The sequence below is a fragment of the Pelophylax lessonae genome, assembly GCF_965119305.1.
Source record: "Pelophylax lessonae genome assembly, chromosome: 1".
Taxonomy (NCBI): Eukaryota; Metazoa; Chordata; class Amphibia; order Anura; family Ranidae; genus Pelophylax; species Pelophylax lessonae.
Genome location: NC_138768.1, coordinates 117,131,331 through 117,152,752, shown reverse-complemented (window position 1 = coordinate 117,152,752; position 21,422 = coordinate 117,131,331). Strand labels below are relative to the sequence as shown.

The window sequence follows — 21,422 nt, the reverse complement described above, 5'->3', positions numbered from 1 at the left end:
CAGCTCATTACCACAGCCGATTAGGTCAGAAAAAAATCTCAACAATATCGAGAAACTGAGCTACTCTCTCAAGCAAAGGCATGGAGTGTCTCAGATTTACAAAATGCTGACGGAATGGCACAGTATAGAGAAACCTCCATATATAGGAAAATGGGAGAAAGAAATAGGAATACACTTGCAAGGACAGGAGCTAGGGATTGTACAGGGGATGGCGGGATCCACAGCCATAGATGTCAGTACTACAGAATTAAACTACAAATGTCTATACAGGTGGTATATCACCCCAGAAGTGATAAATAAATACCAACCAGGCAAGACAGATAAATGCTGGCGGGACTGCGGCAACATAGGTACAATTTATCATTTATTTTGGGACTGTCCCAAAATAAGAGATTTTTGGCTAGAGGTAAGACAACTGATTGAAGACATCACCGAAATAAAAGTGCCGGACGATCCATGGGCATGCCTATTTCACAAAACAACAATACCTTTAAAGAAATATAAAACGACTCTGGTCCCAACAATGCTGAATGCAGCAAAAGGAACCATACCAAAAAAATGGAGAGAAAAGGAGAGTCCGAAAATAAAGGAATGGTGTAAAAAGATAAATAATAAATATAATATGGAATACCTATGTAATACACAAGAGGAGATTCCAAGAAATATGATAAGAAAATGGGGGAAATGGAAAGAATTTAAAAAATCAACTAAATATATTGAGATAAATAATTAGCATATCTACTATGGGGAGGCATCCTAGAGCGAAACGGCTGGCAAGTAGGGGAGGAATTCTGGGAGGTAGGGGGAGGGTGGGAAGGGAAAAATGTATATGTATTTCTTTTGTGTGCCTTTTGATGCATAATTTAATTATGTAACTTGTGAATCTAAACCAAATTGGTGGAACTCTGTATATTGAGATTTTATATGCAAATAAAAATAAAGTAAAAAAAAAAAAAAAAAAAAGATTTATTAGATAATCAAATGTTAAAATGAGGGACTTGACTAACTGTCAGATGTTTCCAACCTATTCCTGTTGGAATAAGGCAGTTTTAATTAAAATCCCACAGCTGGCCATATTTGTAATACGTAAAAGTCTAAAAAGCAATATCAAAGTTTTTATGCATAGTTACACAAAAAAGAAGAGAACTGTAAGTTACACAATGACTTTATATATCCAAGGGCTGACCAGATGAACTGTCTCAGACAATTAGGTCCTTTCAATTAAATTCTGAAAAGTGAAAACCAGGCCTATCACTCTTGAAGCTTGTAGTAATCAGGGAAGGTCAGAGCTTACTGTGTCTTATTTTTTTTTTCTTAGAAACCACAGCTTGAAATCTCTTCACTGAGCTGATAAACCATGATCATCTCAGTGTGGAAATCAATGAAAAATTGTTCTAATCCTGTCAGACATTTAGTGTTTTGGAGAGACGTTCTTGGCTGACAAAATAATAGGCATGGTATTACAGGTAAAAACATTTTTTTCACAATTCTTTCCCATGCAATGACTGTCACTTGTCCTACACCCCCTAACCAGACAAAAAAAAAAAAAAAAAAATTCCGAAAAGCAAAATCCTTATATACTGTATGAAACACAGAACAATTTACAAGTCTGAGTTGTACATTAATAGTAGAGCTGCACGATTCTGAATAAAATAAGAATCCCAATTTTTTTGCTTGGAATAAAGATTTCGACTCTCTCACGATTCTTGGCATAACATCATCTTTCCCATTTTAGAAAAAAATTGGGCTAACTTTACTGTTTATTTTTTTTAAATTAAAGTGTATTTTTTCCCACAAAAATTGCATTTGAAAGACCTCTGCGAAAACTTCAGTGTGACATAAAATATTGCAACAACCGCCATTTTATTCTCTAGGGTCTTTGCTAAAAAGATATATATATATATAATGTCTGGGGGGTTCTAAGTAATTTTCTAGCAAAAAATACTGATTTTAACTTGTAAGTAACAAGTTTCAGACTAAGGCTTAGCCTTTAAGTGGTTAAACTGACCTCATTTTCTGACAGCTGTGTCGGGGAACAAACACCAGGAGAAGGGCTCTAGGACCCAGCAGCGCTATCAGCAACTTAGCAGGAGAAGGACTTTAGGACCCAGCAGCACTACCAGCAATTTACCTGGGCCTATATAAGGAAGCCTGCCAGTGATTTTAGTTGCTGCTTGATCTTCGGCTCCTCCAGTGTGTTAACCTTGTGATATTCCAGTTCCTGTTTCCTGTTACCGACCCGGCTTGTCCTCGACCTGTCTCCTGATTGCTTCCTGTGTTTGACTTCGGCTATCCACCTGACTACACTTGCTCTGACATCCACCTGGCTCCTGATCTTGGCTATCCCCCTGACTACGCTTGCTCTGATATCCACCTGGCTCCTGATCTTGGCTATCCACCTGACCACGTTCCAGTCTCAGCATTATCCAAGTCCTGCAAACACCTCACGGGCGCCACCTGTCTGCCGATCCCACTCCAGCACTCCAGCTGTACTCTGGATCCTTCCGCACACAGTACAGCAGGCAACCCGTGCTACTTTGGGCCTGACCTCTCCTGTTCTCATCCTCAGGGGGGTCTGGAACTTAGCTGCAAGGGAAGCCCTCTCTCTCCATTGGCCTCCAGCACCAGGTACGTGATAGTATCAAGCAGCCAAGATGTCTGAGGCCGAGAGAGGTGCTTCCACATTAGAGGCCCTATGTCAGCAGATTACAGCTCTTACACAAGCAGTCCAGAGCTTACAAGATGGCTACTTTCAGCTAGAAGGACGCCTTCACTCTCTCACTACCTCTATGAATCATGTGGATCCTAACCAAGCTACTAGCTCCACTGCCTCCGCTCCAACTGCCAGTTGTTCTGCTACAGCCGCACCTGCAATGGGTTTACCCCCTCCGGAGCCCAGAGTCCCCACTCCTGATCGCTTTTCAGGTGACCGTCGGAAATTCAGAGCTTTCAAAAATGCTTGTGACCTTTACTTTGCCCTACAACCAAGGACTTTTTCTCTTGAGACTGTCAAGGTGGGTTTTATCATTTCACTTTTATCTGATGAGCCACAGTCCTGGGTTTATAATCTCCTTGAGCAAAAGAACTCAGTCCTGGATTCAGTTTCCACCTTCTTTGAAGCTATGGCTACCCTATATGATGATCCACAACGGACTGCCACTGCAGAGTCGGCCCTTCATGCTCTTGTACAAGGCAGACGACCAGTGCAGGATTACATTGTGGAATTTCGCAAGTGGTCAGCTGATACTGGGTGGAATGATGCCGCCCTAAAATACCAGTTCTGGCAAGGCTTATCTGAGTCTCTCAAGGACGAGTTGGCTAGGATTGAGGCTCCCGCCTCTTTAGAAAGTCTCATCCAAGTCTCTATCCAACTAGACCGACGGCTGCGGGAGAGAAGGTCCGAACGCACTCAGACCCTCCGACCCACATGGGTAATGCCAAAGGTCCCAGGACCAACACTCCCAGTCTCTGTTCCCCAGTCCATGAATACGTCCGATGGGGAACCCATGCAAATTGGCCTACTCCGCCCTGCTTTAACCCCTGAAGAGAGAGCACGCAGACAACAAGATAACTTGTGTCTCTACTGTGGGGCTTCGGGCCACTTCCTTCGCAGTTGTCCTGTTCGCCCAAGTAAGTCCAGCCTTCCATGCCCCTCATACCTCCAGTTGTCTGGGACTATATCCACTCATTTAATTCTCCCCATCTCTCTGCAGGTGGATGGAAAGGAAGTAAAGCTGCGGGCGATCATTGACTCTGGAGCCTGTAGTTGCTTCCTGGACATCAACCTAGCCAAGAACTTGCGCATACCCCTGAAACTGAAGGAACAAAGACTTGATGTACATTTAGCAGATGGCACTGCTCCTAGCTCTGGACCAGTCACTCAGGAGACTATCCCTGTCCTTGCCACAACAGAAGCAGGCCATCGGGAATTCCTCCGCTTTGATGTCATCAGGTCTCCTATATTCCCAGCCATTCTAGGGATACCCTGGCTACGGGCCCACAACCCGCAAATTAATTGGCCCAAGGGAGAAATAATCTTTTCATCTTCCTACTGTCATCAACACTGTGGCGTCCCCACGCCTGTCAACTCTTCAGTGTGTCTCTCCGTTCAACCTACACCGGATCCCTGTCATGCTGTTCCTTCAGTCTACCTTGACTTCCTTGATGTGTTTGACAAAAGAGGTGCGGATGCCTTGCCCCCACATCGGTCCTACGACTGCCCAATTGAGTTGCTACCTGGAGCAGAAGTACCCTTCGGGCGCATCTTTCCTTTATCCGAGCTGGAGCTGGAGGCCCTCCGACAATATATAGAAGAAAACCTTGCCAAAGGATTCATCCGCCCTTCCTCGTCACCTGCTGGAGCCGGCATTTTCTTCGTCGAGAAGAAGTATCGCTCTCTCAGACCATGTATTGATTATAGGGACCTTAATAAAATTACTATCAAGAACAGATACCCACTCCCTCTCGTCCCCGAGTTATTCCAAAGATTCCGAACAGCCTAGGTCTTCACAAAGTTGGACTTACGGGGGGCCTATAACCTGGTTCGTATTAGGGAAGGTGATGAGTGGAAGACCGCCTTCCGAACACGCTTTGGTCACTTTGAGTACCTTGTGATGCCTTTCGGGTTATGTAATGCCCCCGCAACATTCCAACATTTTGTGAATGATATTTTCAGAGAATACCTTGACCTGTTCTTAATCGTCTATCTGGACGACATACTAATTTTCTCAGCCTCGCTTGAACTCCATCGAGAGCACGTCAGAAAAGTGTTAAAGACCTTAAGAACCCATGGCTTATATGCTAAAGCAGAAAAGTGTGAGTTCGAGAAACAATCTATCCAGTTCTTAGGACTCATAATCTCCACGAAAGGGATTTCCATGGATCCTCAGAAGGTATCAGCAATCTTGGAGTGGCCTGCACCTTCTGACAAGAAAGGGGTCCAGAGGTTCGTGGGCTTCGCTAATTTTTATAGGAAATTTATTCGGAATTTCTCAACTATTATTGCCCCGATCACCCAGCTCACTCGCCTGCACTCACGCTTCTCCTGGAACCAGGATTCTCATGCGGCTTTTGAAAAACTGAAGGCTCTCTTCACCTCTGCTCCCGTGTTGCAACATCCTGACCCAGCTCTTCCCTTTGTCCTTGAGGTGGACGCATCCGAAGTAGCTACGGGAGCCTTGCTCTCTCAGCGTCAGGGCCCAAAGGCCCTGCTTCACCCAGTAGTCTTTTGCTCCAGGAAGCTGAATCAGGCCGATAGAAACTATGATGTGGGTGACAGAGAACTCCTGGCAATTAAAGTGGCTCTCGAAGAATGGAGGTACCTGCTGGAGGGCACTAACCATCCAATTATGATCTTCACAGATCACAAAAATTTGAAATATTTAAGATCTGCAAAACGCCTAAGACCTCGACAAGCCAGGTGGGCCTTATTCTTTTCGAGATTTAATTTCCACTTGACATACCGCCCAGGTTCCAAAAATGGGAAAGCCGATGCCCTGTCCAGGATGTTCCCTGAATCTACTGAATGTGCTCCTCCAAGCACTATCTTATCTGCCCAAAATTTTTTGCTGATTCAACCCAACCTAAAGGCATCCATTGAACAAGCTTCTGTATCATGCCCCGAATCCGAACATGACTCGTTAAGGTGGCAGGGTGGATTACTTTGGCACCAGGACAAAATCTTTGTACCTCAAGAAGCCAGGTCTCTGGTTCTCAGGGCATTCCACGACCACCAACTTGCAGGGCACTTTGGGGCCCGTAAAACTAACGAGCTCATTCAGCGGTCCTTTTGGTGGCCTAACCTCAGTCGGGACTGTAGATCCTACGTCAAGTCATGCACGATATGTCTACGCAGCAAAAGCGACAGTCAAAGCCTGGAGGTTATTGAGACCCTTGCCTATCCCTAATCGCCCCTGGGAAATGATTTCAATGGATTTTATTGTTGATCTTCCTCCCTCTGAAAGATTCACGACCATCCTGGTTGTTGTAGACCGATTATCAAAAATGGCCCACTTCATACCAATGATTGGTACTCCCTCTGCAGCGGAAACTGCTCACACATTTATCAAGGAGATCATAAGACTTCATGGACTACCAAAGAACATTGTTTCGGATCGGGGGGTGCAATTCACCTCTAGGTTTTGGAGAGCCCTCGAGCAATACCTCCGTTGCTTTTCAGCTTTTTCCCAAGATGACTGGGCATCCCTGCTTCCACTGGCGGAATTTGCCATTCTGGGCTAATTATGGATTCCACCCTGCTGCCCTGCCTGAAATCATGCCTGAAACTTCAGTACCCACCTTGCAGGACAGACTTGTTTTCATTCAAAACAATTATCAGGTCCTCCGGGAGTCCATACAGAAAGCCCAAGTGGATTACAAAAAACACTTTGATCGGAAACGGAGGGGAAATCCTTCCTTCAAGGTTGGGGACAAAGTGTGGCTGTCTACTGCCAATCTGAAATTGGCCTGCCCTTCACGGAAGCTAGGGCCAATGTATATTGGGCCCTTTCAGATCAAACGGGAAATTAACCCAGTGGCTTACGAACTATCTTTGCCTGACTCATATAGGATCCATCCGGTTTTTCACACCTCCTTGCTCAAACCAACTGTTCCAGATCCATTTCCAGGGAGAGCAGAGCCACCTCCGCCGCCAGTGACGATAGGTGAGGACACAGAATTTGAGGTGGAAGCAATCCTGGACTGCAGGAAGCGAGGGAGACAAACCCAGTTCTTAATTAAATGGAAAGGGTATCCACCCGAAGAAAGCTCATGGGAACCCGAAGCCAATGTACATGCCCCCAGACTCCTCCAAGAGTTTCAGGACAAACACCCGGACAAAATTGCCCAAATGGGCATCCGGAGGCTGCCCGTCAGGGGGGGGCACTGTCAGGGAACAAACACCAGGAGAAGGGCTCTAGGACCCAGCAGCGCTATCAGCAACTTAGCAGGAGATGGACTTTAGGACCCAGCAGCACTACCAGCAATTTACCTGGGCCTATATAAGGAAGCCTGCCAGTGATTTTAGTTGCTGCTTGATCTTCGGCTCCTCCAGTGTGTTAACCTTGTGATATTCCAGTTCCTGTTTCCTGTTACTGACCCGGCTTGTCCTCGACCTGTCTCCTGATTGCTTCCTGTGTTTGACTTCGGCTATCCACCTGACTACGCTTGCTCTGACATCCACCTGGCTCCTGATCTTGGCTATCCCCCTGACTACGCTTGCTCTGATATCCACCTGGCTCCTGATCTTGGCTATCCACCTGACCACGTTCCAGTCTCAGCATTATCCAAGTCCTGCAAACACCTCACGGGCGCCACCGGTCTGCCGATCCCACTCCAGCACTCCAGCTGTACTCTGGATCCTTCCGCACACAGTACAGCAGGCGACCCGTGCTACTTTGGGCCTGACCTCTCCTGTTCTCATCCTCAGGGGGGTCTGGAACTTAGCCGCAAGGGAAGCCCTCTCTCTCCATTGGCCTCCAGCACCAGGTACGTGATAAGCTGTGAGCAGGGAACGGCTCTTCACTTTTATTTTATTTTGAAAATTATGGAATAGGATCGTAAGAGGGGTTAAAAGAGATCCCAATTTTGTAACGATTAAATCATGCAGCTCCTGTTACTAGTATGTACGTGGAGTGCTAACCCCACAGGGGCCACTGAGGTTAAACAAAAAGTCCCCAAAACAGTGCTTCAGCAGTCACAGCAACAGTCCAATCAGTTCAGCTCAAATAAACAGTCCAGGGGTTGTCTTTTTGGTAATTTATTGCTTGAAGAACTTGTAACAGGGGATAGGTAACGAATTTTTTTTTTCCTCTGTCATAATTGCAGAGTGCTGTGTCAGGTCCACAGAGTGTACTGTACCCACTGCAGTGCCCACCACTGATATATATACGGTGGTACAGCATCTTGTTGCAAATTGAAAAAAAAAAAATATTTTTTATTATTGCAGTTGCCTGGGCTGCCAGTGACTGTCAGGTCCACAGAGTGTACTGTGCCCACTGCAGTGCCACTGCCCACCCACCACTGATATATACGGTGGCAGGCATGACTTTTTTTGGATTAGTGTCTGGGGGGGGGGGGGGGTCTAAAAAGCGTACCTGTGAAGTTTCAGCTCTGTAGCATGTCCAGAACCAGAAAAAAAGATCATATAGGTGTAAAAGGGGTTCCCACCATCCCTGCTCTACTGAAAAATGATCTTTTTTTCTGGTTCTGGACATGCTACAGAGCTGAAACTTCACAGGTACACTTTTTAGACCCCCCTAGACACTAAATCACACAAAAAAAGTTCTTAAAAATTGTCATTTTTGATAGAGAGCCAATTATTGGAAAAATTAAAAAAAAAAAAATGTTTGGATTTAGTGTCTGGGGGGTCTAAAAAGTGTACCTGTGAAGTTTCAGCTCTGTAGCATGCCCAGAACCAGAAAAAAAAGATCATATAGTTGTAAAAAGGAGGGTTCCCACCATCCCTGCTCTACTGAAAAATGATCTTTTTTTTCTGGTTCTGGATATGCTACAGAGCTGAAACTTCACAGGTACACTTTTTAGACCCCCCAGACACTAAATCACACACACAAAAAAAAGTTCTTAAAAATTGTCATTTTTGATAGAGAGCCAATTATTGAAAAAATAAAAAAAAAAATAATTTCTTTGGATTTATTGTCTGGGGGGTCTAAAAAGTGTACCTGTGAAGTTTCAGCTCTGTAACATGTCCAGAACCAGAAAAAAAAATTAGAATTAGGGTTAGGGCTAGGGTTAGGGTCAGGGCTAAGGTTAGGGTTATTTTTAGTGCTTAGGGTTAGAGGGTTAGGGTTAGAGGGGTAGGGTTACTAACTCTAACCCTAAGTATCTCACCGTAACCCTAACCCTATCCCCTAACACTAAACCTAACCCTCTAACCATAACCCTAACCCTCTAACCTTAACCCTAAACCTCTAAGCCTAGCCATAAAAATAACCCTAAACCTAACCCTAGCCCTAACACTAATTCGTAATTGTTTATGGTTCCGGACATGCTACAGAGCTGAAACTTCACAGGTACACTTTTTAGACCCCCCCCCCCCCCCCCCCAGACGCTAAATCCAAAGAAATTTTTTATTTTTATTTTTTTTTAATTTTTCCAATAATTGGCTCTCTATCAAAAAGGACAATTTTTAAGAACTTTTTTTGTGTGATTTAGTGTCTGGGGGGGGGGTCTAAAAAGTGTACCTGTGAAGTTTCAGCTCTGTAGCATGTCCAGAACCAGAAAAAAAAATTGAATTAGGGCTAGGGTTAGGGTTAGGGTTAGGGCTAGGGTTAGGGTCAGGGCTAAGGTTAGGGTTATTTTTAGTGCTTAGGGTTAGAGGGGTAGGGGTAGGGCTACTAACTCTAGCCCTAAGTATCTCACCGTAACCCTAACCCTATCCCCTAACACTAAACCTAACCCTCTAACCATAACCCTAACCTTAACCCTAACCCTCTAAGCCTAGCCATAAAAATAACCCTAGCCCTAACCCTAGCCTTAACCCTAATTCGTAATTTTTTATTGTTCCGGACATGCTACAGAGCTGAAACTTCACAGGTACACTTTTTAGACCCCCCAGACGCTAAATCCAAAGAAATTTTTTATTTTTATTTATTTTTTTTTAAATTTTTCCAATAATTGTCTCTCTATCAAAAAGGACAATTTTTAAGAACTTTTTTTGTGTGATTTAGTGTCTGGGGGGTCTAAAAAGTGTACCTGTGAAGTTTCAGCTCTGTAGCATGTCCAGAACCAGAAAAAAAATTTGAATTAGGGTTAGGGCTAGGGTTAGGGTCAGGGCTAAGGTTAGGGTTATTTTTAGTGCTTAGGGTTAGAGGGTTAGGGTTAGAGGGGTAGGGCTACTAACTCTAGCCCTAAGTATCTCACCGTAACCCTAACCCTATCCCCTAACACTAAACCTAACCCTAACCCTCTAACCATAACCCTAACCTTAACCCTAACCCTCTAAGCCTAGCCATAAAAATAACCCTAACCCTAGCCCTAACCCTAGCCCTAACCCTAGCCCTAACCCTAACCCTAGCCCTAACCCTAATTCGTAATTTTTTTCTGGTTCCGGACATGCTACAGAGCTGAAACTTAACAGGTACACTTTTTAGACCCCCCAGACGCTAAATCCAAAGAAATGTTTTATTTTTTTTTTTTTTTAATTTTTCCAATAATTGGCTCTCTATCAAAAAATGACAATTTTTAAGAACTTTTTTTTGTGTGATTCAGTGTCTGGGGGTCTAAAAAGTGTACCTGTGAAGTTTCAGCTCTGTAGCATGTCCAGAACCAGAAAAAAAATTTGAATTAGGGTTAGGGCTAGGGTTATTTTAGTGCTTAGGGTTAGACTGTTAGGGTTAGAAACATAGGGGTAGGGTTACTAACTCTAACCCTAAGTATCTCACCGTAACCCTAACCCTAGCCCCTAACACTAAACCTAACCCTAACCCTTAAAGCCCAGTTCCTGTCCCATTTTGGTCGGTTCTGGTCTGTTTGCGGTTGTTTGCGGTGCGTTAAACGGGGAGTTTGGTCTGTCACTGTGAAGCGGGCGTAACCCTTACACTACCTGATCGATACAACATCATACCTGATCGTATACACACACTGGATGTTTTAAAGCACGTTATTCCAAACAATTTAGGAATGTTAGGTGATTTATGCCCTTTATGGAATAAAACCCGACTCTGTGTCAACTACGTAATTTTGCATGGGAGTTTTGCCATGGATCCCCCTCCGGCATGCCACAGTCCAGGTGTTTGTCCCCTTGAAACAACTTTTCCATCACTATTGTGGCCAGAAAGAGTCCCTGTGGGTTTTAAAATTCGCCTGCCTATTGAAGTCTATGGCGGTTTGCCGGTTCGCGAACATTTGCCGATGTTCGCGTTCGCTGTTCGCGAACATTAAATTTTATGTTCGCGACATCACTATTCTACATCCATCCCTTGGACATCTTCCACTGCCTGGACATCCAAGCCAATAAACTCCTTCTGCCTCCGTTCAGTGGAGCCTGTACAGAGATCCTTGTGTTTGACCACATGGGGTACCAGCTACAGCTAATCTCTGTGACAGAGGTGTTACCTTTCTGCCTGGGAAATGCTAGTAACTGTGTTTGCACTAGATCAGGGGTCTCTAACCTTTTTAAGTAAAGGGCCAGTTTATTGTCCTTTAGACTTTAAGGGGCCAGGCTGTGGCCAGTGGGAGTAGAAAATGCCCCAGGATATCAATAGTTTTAATGGGAGGAATAGTGCCCCATTGTTGATAATAATGAGAAAAATAGTGCCCCATTAATGGTGTTAATCCATCATTGGTGCCAGTTGGTGGAATATTGCCCCAAGAGCCAGATAAAGGTAAGCAAAGAGCCACATTTGGTCCCTGCAAATTTGGCAGTTTTGGAGACCACTGCACTAGATTAAACATAGTTTGTTTTTATACTCTGTTCTCTTAGATACTGTTATTCTGTATTATGGCCTTTGTGGGAATTACCCCTAGGCAGCCCTGTACTACAACAGTTTTACTGCCTGTTATCATGCTTGTTAGATACCCCTTTACCAATTTTTGGTATTGTCAATTTATCTTGTGTTCATACAATACATTTCAAGTTGCACATTACTGTTTATTGGACCATTCATGTGATACCTCCACATAACAGCAACACAGATTTGTTGTGACACACATATTCCCATGACACTTATGTCCATTATTTCTTCTGCTCAGCTTCACTCTTGCAATCCTTGGCTGCCATAGTAGAGCTCCAGCAACATATTTAGGGATTTAAGGGCTGTTTACATTGGCATTTTTCATTTCAAAAAATGGTAAAGTGATATGTAACAAGCATGATAAAAGTAGGGTGGTGAACATTGTGTACCTTGGCTTTTTTTATTTCAGAACTGCGTTACTCGCTTTACAAGGTAAATGAATGCGAAAACAGCTTAGGAGGTCAGTTGCAGGTCTTATGCACCTGTCAATGCACTTAGAGGGAGCTCTGTATCATCTCAGACTGATCTTAAAAGGAAGCATGCTGGATTTGTTCATCGATGCAGGATCCTAAAATGAGAGGTGATATTTCACTAATATGCTGACTGTGATGTGGCAAAAGCAAAGCCCCGTGCTATGATGCCAATTTTCTCTTTAGTAAAGTGTCAGGACAGGAGCAGAAAGTTGTACCTGCATAACACAGATATTGAGCTATGAGAGTTTTTATGTTCCCCAACATGAATAACAATTTTGTGCAAAATACACAGTGAGAAATTGCTAACTAGCGGAGCCAGAATCTACATAAAATCAACACTAGTAATGTTTAATTTCCCAACCAACGTTTGCTAACCAAATAGAACAGCATAACATTTGTATCTTTGCACGAATACTAAGAGTATCGTGGCCAGTAGAGGGGAACAGGGTGGAATCTAGCATATTGTTTCTACTACAAACAGGTAGTTGATCGATGCTTTACAGCCAACAGGAGCTCAGACCATCCCACACTTTATAAACAGTGAGTTTGGACCCAAAATAAGGATAACAATCTTTGAGACACACTTCTTTATATAAATAGCATAACTTTGGTTTTACAAAATTGAAAATGCACAATAATATAATATTTAAATATTCAGTTTAAATGAAATACCTTAAAATGTGCTTGTGAAAAAACTTCTTCCAAGGAGTTGGGTGTAGAAAGATGTACATCTCCAGGACTGATTTTAAAAACAGTTTCCAAACATTGTACTGCAACTAAAAGAAGAAAAATTTTAGTATCTGTGTCACAGCTTGTCATGTCACAGGTTGGTTAGTAAAGTCATATGAGGTGAGCCATATCCTAGTTTGATAGGGTAACTGGAAGAGCTTCTATGACTTTACAGTGGAACTATAGGCAAAAGGTTTTTTTTTTCAATTTTGCATAGAGTAAGGGAGGATTATAACCCTGCCCAGTTTATTTTTTTGCCATCTGTATCCCATTGGGGAGATTTATCTTTACTTCCTGTCCCATAGCCAAAACAGGAAGTAAGAACATCACTACAAACATCTCTACTTCAGAAAAAATAAAAGTCAGCAGCTACAAATACTGTAATTGCTGATTTTTAATAGTAGGACACTTACCTGTTCACGGATCCAGCGGTGTCTTCACCGGAGCCGATTTTGCAATCGGCTCTTAGGTGCTGCCGCCATCTCAGCTGAGGGAAACCGGCACTAAAGCCTTGCGGTATCACAGCCGGTTCCCTGCTGCACTTGCGCGAAGCTCAATGCGCTTTGTGAGTGGCCCAGCGCCGGTGGAAGGAGGAGGGAGCTTGGCAGAGGAGGGGGGGGGAGGAGGCAAGCAAGCGGAACATCTCTTTTTGGGTAGCACTCAACTTTAGGAGAATCCCTTGGGGACCCCCAGGTCCCCAGTGGAAATTTTTTCCTCTATTACTTTTCCGGGGACAACCTAAAATTTGGGGTTTCTTTTTCTTTCACTTTTGATGATAATGGTAAACAGGACAATTAGAGAGGGTGAATCTCTTTAAGGGTGGCACAGACAGCAATAAAAATCTGACAGGTGTTCTAACCCTTCTCCACTCTATCCAAAACTAAAATAATCTTAACCTGGACAGTTCTTGAAATCTTTCTAACTCAGCCATTATATTTAAGAGTGACATTTAACTTGCTGCTTGTTCACAAAAAGCAGGAAATCATCCCCAAAGGCAGTTTTATGCTACCCAAAACCTATTATAACACCTTTTAGATCCAGAGTATCTCTTTATTTTACACAAAAAGGCTTTTACACGATCTCAAAAACAGTGGGGTCAGCGGGCACCCCTGGTCGGTACCATTATAAGTAAAAGGGAGCAGACAGTGCATTGTTGATCTTTATTCTCATTGAGTGGTGACCATAAAGTACTGACCAATGCCTCCCGCTGCTGTCTCTGCGCCAATTAGGAGAGAGAGAGCGGAGAGAGCTGCTGCTCTCATGCACATAGCTGTTTTAAGATTGGGTCGGGTAAGTATAAGGTGGGGCTGGAGGGGGGCTGCATTCAGAATTTTTTTTACCTTAAAATAGTACTATGGACAAAACTTTTTTTTTATTTTGGACAGAGTAAGGGAGGGTTATAACCCCTGTCAGATTTTTTTCGCCATCTGTGTCCCATTACGGAGATTTCCCTTCACTTCCTGCCACATAGCCCAACAGGAAGTGAGAGGAAATCCCTGCACATTAAGGGAATTTCTTGGGGTCCCCCAGGTAGGTCACCAGAACTAGTGTCCCCATTGGAAGATTTGCCCTCCATTACTTTTTTGGGGACAACCCAAAATGTGGGATTTTCCTTTACTTTCACTTTCAATAATGCTAAAAAGAACAAATTAAGAGGGTGAATCTCCTTATTGGGGGGAACATTCAGGAAAAAAAAAACCTGCCAGGTGTTCAAATTGCTCTCCACTCTGTCCAATACTAAAAAAAAAAAAAGTTTTGCCTTTAGTTATACTTAATGAAGAGAATGCATTAAGATAAAAAAAAAAACTTCTCCCTTTAGAACCACTTTAAGCCTAGAGCCCTGGGTGATGAGTTATCTCCTGATTATGGCTTTATCAGCATCTCAGAAAATACCTGGTGACCCTTCACCAGGTGCCACTGTGGCCACCATTCTAGACCCCCCTCCCTGCATCTGAGAGCTTTCAGCTCTGTGATACTCCCATAGTTTGCAAAGTCTGAGCAGGAAGATACATAAAAGCATGGCTTCACTTGCACATAGCTTGACCATGTCCCCTTGGCCAAGTTGAATTGCTCTCTGTGTCCCCACTGTAGAGATTCATCCCCTCTACTTGTCCTGGTGACTATTTTCACTTAGGCACAAATAAAAGGTAAAAACTAAATTTTAGAGCTGAAAGGAAAGCAAGATGTGAGGATACATCTTCCAAAGGGGACAAATGTTTTGGATGCAAATGTCGAAGACATGAGTTCCACTCACTTTCGGGAGTTTATATCTCACTTTCCTTGTTGTGTCTGCAGGACAGGAAGTGATGGGAAATCTCCCCAGCAGAACATACTGTACAGTTCACAATTTCTAAAAATTTTCGAGGCAAAAAGAAGTAAAAATAGCTAGAAATAGTTACCAATTAATCATTTTACCATATATAAAATGTGCACATTTGTTTTCTATTTGTCTGGTTTATCATGACCCTAAAATTGTGCTTCTAGTACAAAGCATGGCATTTATTAAAAAAATCAATGTAGGTTTTTGGGGTTCTTTTTACATTCAACTTTGCACTTGTTTTTTTTTTTTTTTTTTTTAAATGTGTGTTTTAAAAAAAACAAACAAGACATTTTTTGCACATATGTTTAAAGGTATTTTTTAAAGAATTAACCCCTTGGCATCGGCGCCTCCTGCCTATTTAAGGAAGCAGGGTGGAGTTTATGATCATGTGACCACTGTGGTTGGCTGTCACAGCGTTCACGAGAACAGAAAGCTCGCTTGACGTTAGCCGCCAGCAATTGCGTCGGGAGCGTGCAGGCTCTCAGCACAGCTGTATTTACATTCTGGTGCGCAAATATGTGGCCATTTGGCATTAAGGCTCACCCACCGAGAGGCTGCATATTTGCATACTGTCGGCGAGAGGTTAGGTGAAAGAAAGTAGTTATGTGGAGGCCAGTGGTTGGAAATCAAAGCACACAGTGGGGCACCAGACATACCTGGAAGTATGTCAAATGAAGACGATTTAGACCAGAAAACACAGCTCTTAAAGCTCATTTGGCTGTACATCTATGGATCACAGGAGTGCAGTTTGTTCTGCACTCCTGTGACCCGTTTTCAACAGAGAGCGGGCTGAAGTCCACTCTTTGCTGATGTCATAGATGTCGGTTCAGGCACCGTGTCATCACGACCATGGAGTCGGGATCCACCAAGTGCCTGGACCTAAACCCTGCTCAGCCTCTCAGCGAGCCACTGAGAGCCTAAGCCAGCCACTCCCCCCCTCCACTGCCCAGCACTCCAGTGAGCAGGAAGGGGACAGAGCAGAGAGCTGCTGGCTGACAGGCAGCAGCTCTCTTCTCGGGGAGCTGTCAGAACCGAGCAATCAGTGGTGTTCAATTGCTCGGTTCTCAGGGTAGAGGTGCCGGGGGACAGATGTAGCATCAGACTGATGCTACATCCACCTAGGTAAGTATAAATGGAGAAAAAAAGAAAAAACCCATACTTCTCTTTTAAGCAATACCTGGCTAAATATTAAATATTATTAAATACAAATATTAAATTAAATATTTTAGCCCGCTGGATGTGCCCTAATATGTACTGTAGCTTCTGCTACATACAGAACTTCTGTATTATTAATATTTTAGCCCACTGGATGTGTATACAGTACCTTCGGCAACTTAAAAAACATCCCTGTGCTGTAATACTCTATGTACCGTGCTGAGCCAATCATGGCAAGCGGTGTATTCTATTAATGCATACAAAGCCTGCTCGGATTGGCTGAGGCAGGCTTATACATCCTTTGCCAATCCGAACAGGCTTTGTATGCATTAAAAGAATACACCACTTGCCATGATTGGCTCAGCGAGGTACATAGAGTATTACAGCACAGGGACGTTCTGTAAGTAGCTGAAGCTTACTGTATACACATCCAGCGGGCTAAAATATTAATAATACAGAAGTTCTGTATGTAGCAGAAGCTACAGTACATATTAGGGCACATCCAGTGGGCTAAAATATTTAATAGGGACGTGATGGAGTTGCGATAAATGTACAAAAGTGTACAAACATTGCGGGTGCGGGCGGGAGTGGAACACAAACATTGCGGGTGTGGGCGGGAGTGGACACAAACATTGTGGGTGCGGGCGGGAGTGGACACAAACATTGTGGGTGCGGGCGGGAGTGGAACACAAACATTGTGGGTGCGGGCGGTCCTGGTCATACATTTAGCAGGTGCGGTTTTAATAAAACAGTCCCGTGCAGGGCTCTACTAGTGTAATGTTCCGGGACCTTTGGTACCCTAAATTACACTTTCCACAAGTGTATGCGCCCCACCATTTACTTTTGGAAAGGTGCGCATACACCTTTAAGACTGGAGCTGTCATCACTCAGCGCCGGACTAGATGGCTATTTAAGGCGTCGGCTCTCACTCACATGTGTTCGTTCAAACACCCTTACTTGGATGCTAACCTTGCTTGAAGCTTCCATGCTTGCAAGCTTACTTCGCTGACGGAACCTCGCTGATCCCTGTATCCCGCTACTGGATCATCCGCCTCTCCTGAACCACCCTTCGGCTGTATCGCTAATAGTGCTAAGTACCCCGCAGGGGAATTCTCTATAAACTTATACTAAGCTTACACTATCTAGCTCTGCATAGTAAAGACTGTTTATTACATCTGCATAAACTAGATTGCTAGCTCTTGAGACTACTGCTACTTTTCTGCACTGGGTTGATCTCTTTTGTATGTCCACCTGCTATTCTATCATCTGCTATCATACAACATTGCTAAACCTTCCTGCATCCATCTGCTACTGTCTCACCTTCAAGTGTCTATCACCTATCACCTCCACTCAACCTATCCCTCAACCTTCATCATTGTGTTACCACATACATAAAGTCACTCTAGGAACCAGCTTGCTAATTGTGTGTATTTACTGGCTGAAATAAGACCTTCCACACATGATGAGTCATTGAGGTTGGGAATGGTATCTCAGCATATCTCTTACATGACTACTGACGTGGAACTATTTCTGCAGCTGAAAATCCACACCATATAAGAAACGCAGGAGCGTTACAGATTGAACGAACCAAAAATGGATTCAGCAGAAATAACCACTCAGGTGACACAATTAAAACAGCAAGTACCTGCGTTAATACACGCACTTGCTGAATTAAAAGAAGACAATCAGGCTCTGTCGCAGCAGGTAATTAGACTGACACAACTTACCTCTGCTCAGTCCCCTGAACCTAAGATAAATCCCCCTTTGGTATTTACAGGCGATCGCAAAAAATTTCGCGAATTTAAAAACGCATGTGAGTTACTTTTTTTGCTAAAACCTCGTACCTACCTTACTGATCACATTAAGGTTTGTACTATTATTTCTTACCTATCAAGCGATCCTCGAGCCTGGGCAGATTCTCTTTTTGAGAAAAACGACCAGCTTCTCAACTCCTATGCCTTGTTCCTGGCAGAGCTCACTAGCCTATATGATGACCCCAATAGGCAGAGTACTGCTGATCTTCAGTTAAGATCCTTGAAACAAGGAAGGAGGCCTGTAGAAGACTTTGTCGCAGAGTTCAAGAGATGGACCCTTGATTCAGAATGGAATGATGCATCTCTGAAAACCCAATTTAGGCTTGGCCTATCAGAAGCCGTTAAGGACGAGCTCGCCCGAGCGGATCTGCCAAAAACCCTGGATGCATTAATACAACTCAGTATTACCATAAATAGAAGACTACGAGAAAGAAAGGCTGAAAAGATGGGAATGCCATTATCCGTTTCCTCTCGGAGTCTGGCCGTTCCTATGGAGGTAGGAACCATACGCCCACCGCTATCAACTATGGAAAAAGCCAAAAGACGAAATGAAAATCTCTGCTTGTACTGTGCATCCCCGGATCACAAGCTAAACGTCTGTCCCCTAGTCAACAAAAAGAAGGGTGAGTGTTCACATGTCTCTCTAGGAGGATTGACAACTTCATTCACTAACCCCTACATTTCTGTTTTTTTGACATTACAGTGGGACCAGAACAGGATTACTACTAAGGCCATGATTGACACAGGATCTTGTGGAAATTATATGGATATATGTTTTGCTGCTTTAAATAAAATTCCTATTATTTCTAAACTCAAACCTGTCTCAGTAAGTCTTATTACCGGTGTTCCGTTGTCCTCTGGTCCGATCACCGATCAGACACAAGCACTTCTAGTCACTATTAACGAGTCTCATAGGGAGACTTCTACCTTCGATTTAATACCATCACCCCACTTTCCCATTGTGTTGGGACTTCCCTGGTTGCACATACACCAACCAACCATAGATTGGAAGAAACGGTCCTTGACCTTCCCTTCTTGTTATTGCGAGGAAACGTGTAACCTCCCGTTTTCCGGGAAGATTCTGTCTGTGGTGACAGATGAGATTGCACCACTATGTTATCAGGATCTTTCTGAGGTTTTTCTTGAGAAAAATGCTCAAGCATTACCTCCTCATCGAGACTATGATTGTAGCATTGATCTACTCCCAAATAGCAAATTACCGTTCGGTCATGTTTATCCTCTTTCACAGCATGAACTTGCCCATCTCAAAACCTATTCGGATGAGAACTTGGAAAAAGGTTTTATTAGACCTTCCACTTCTTCCACAGCAGCAGGACTCTTTTTTGTTCGCAATAAAGATTCAAGTCTCAGACCTATCATCGACTACAGGAAATTGAATGCTATCACAATAAAAGATCGCTATCCTCTACCGCTTATCCCTGAGCTCATTGAGCAGGTGCGTGGAGCTACCTATTTTTCAAAATTAGACCTGAAAGGAGCATACAATCTCATTCGAATCCGTGATGGACACGAGTGGAAGACTGCATTCAGAACTAGATACGGATTGTTCGAATATCTCGTGATGCCATTCGGCCTATGCAATGCCCCTGCAGTTTTCCAACGATTTATAAACGATATTTTTAAAGACTTACTAGATGTCTGTGTTGTGGTATATCTGGACGATATACTTATATATTCACGGACCCTGTCTGAACACATAAGACATGTAAGACTTGTATTATCGAGATTGCTTGCACATAATCTTTATGTGAAGCTGAAGAAATGCTTGTTCCATAAAGATGAGGTACTCTTTCTAGGGTACATCATATCCAAAACAGGAATCGAGATGGACATGAGTAAAATATCCTGCATTCAGGATTGGCCTACACCAACTACACGCAAGGCGCTACAGCGATTCCTGGGATTTTCAAATTTCTACAGGAAGTTCATAAAAAACTTTTCTGCTATTGTGAGACCCCTCACACAGCTCACTAGCATAAAAATACCATTTAAATGGTCAGAAGAAGCAAATAAGGCTTTCCACTTGTTAAAGACAAGGTTTACTTCCGCTCCCATATTACGCCATCCAGACCCATCCCTCCAATACATTCTGGAGGTAGATACGTCAAACATGGCAGTAGGAGCAATACTCTCCCAACGACCTACCCACACTTCACCACTTCATCCAGTCGCTTTTTTTTCTAAATCCCTGAGCAGTCCCGAGATAAATTACCCCGTGGGTGAAAAGGAACTGCTTGCTATAAAATTGGCTCTGGAGAATTGGCGACATTTACTCGAAGGCACCCAACTACCAATAATTATATACACGGACCATAAAAACCTCCAATATCTTCAGACTAGCAAAACTCTCTCGCATCGACAGGTACGATGGTCACTATTCTTTCTAAGGTTTAACTTCCTAGTGACCTACACACCTGCAGATAAGAACAAAAAGGCGGATGCACTATCACGACTAACTGAAGAAAACTACTTTGAAATCCCTTCCGTTCCTATAATACCTCACAAACGCATTATTGGAGTTGTCCGTTCCTTAAAGGAAGAGGTTCTGCATGGTATAAGTTTGGATTCACCCCCACCACAACTAAATACTGATGCAGAAGGCTTCCTCTACTACAACGACAAACTTTACATACCACCTACCCTACGCACCAAGATCTTGGAATTATCACATGATGTGCCTATGGCAGGACATATGGGTATGACAAAAACCTTCAATTTGATTTCTCGACAATTCTGGTGGCCTGACATGAAAACATCTATACAAAAATTCGTCTCTTCATGCAATGTCTGTGCCAGGTCCAAAATTGACACTACGAGACCATCCGGTCTACTATGCAGTCTACCAATACCCCAAACTCCATGGGAGGTTTTGTCATTGGACTTCATCGTAGAATTGCCTCCTTCCAAAGGATTTAATACCATCTTGGTGTCAGTGGACCATCTGACAAAGATGGCACATTTCATTGCTATTCGCAGGCTACCTTCGTCCAAACAAACGGCAGAACTCCTGATGAAACATGTCTTCAGATTACATGGTATCCCAAAAACTCTTCTGTCTGACCGTGGATCCCAATTTATTTCTAAATTCTGGCAAGAACTATGTCACATACTACGGATTGAGCGGAAGCTCACTTCTCCTTACCATCCGCAGACCAACGGACAGACTGAAAGAGTCAACCAATGCATCGAGCAGTATTTACATTGTTACACTTCTTACCAACAGGATGATTGGTTGGATCTTCTCCCCCTGGCAGAATTTGCCTACAACAACGCAACTCACAGTACAACCAAGCAGAGTCCATTCTACTTGAACTATGGGTTCCATCCCTCTATTCTCCCTCCACGCATCCTTCCTTCAAATAACCCAGTAGCCTCAGACTATCTTACCCAAATAAAGGATTCTCTGGGTTTACTAAATACTACCATTGCACACGCTCAC

The 21,422-nt window shown here is 43.5% G+C and overlaps 1 protein-coding gene across 1 annotated transcript in view; it reads right to left on the bottom strand.

Moving 5' to 3' along the window:
- SGTB (small glutamine rich tetratricopeptide repeat co-chaperone beta) overlaps positions 1–21,422 on the bottom strand; it is a 103,414-nt gene that overhangs the window by 45,962 nt on the left and 36,030 nt on the right. Inside the window, exon 3 of the mRNA XM_082243365.1 lies at positions 12,617–12,720. Coding sequence (XP_082099491.1) covers positions 12,617–12,720 — 104 coding nt within the window. The remainder of the gene's footprint in view (positions 1–12,616; positions 12,721–21,422) is intronic.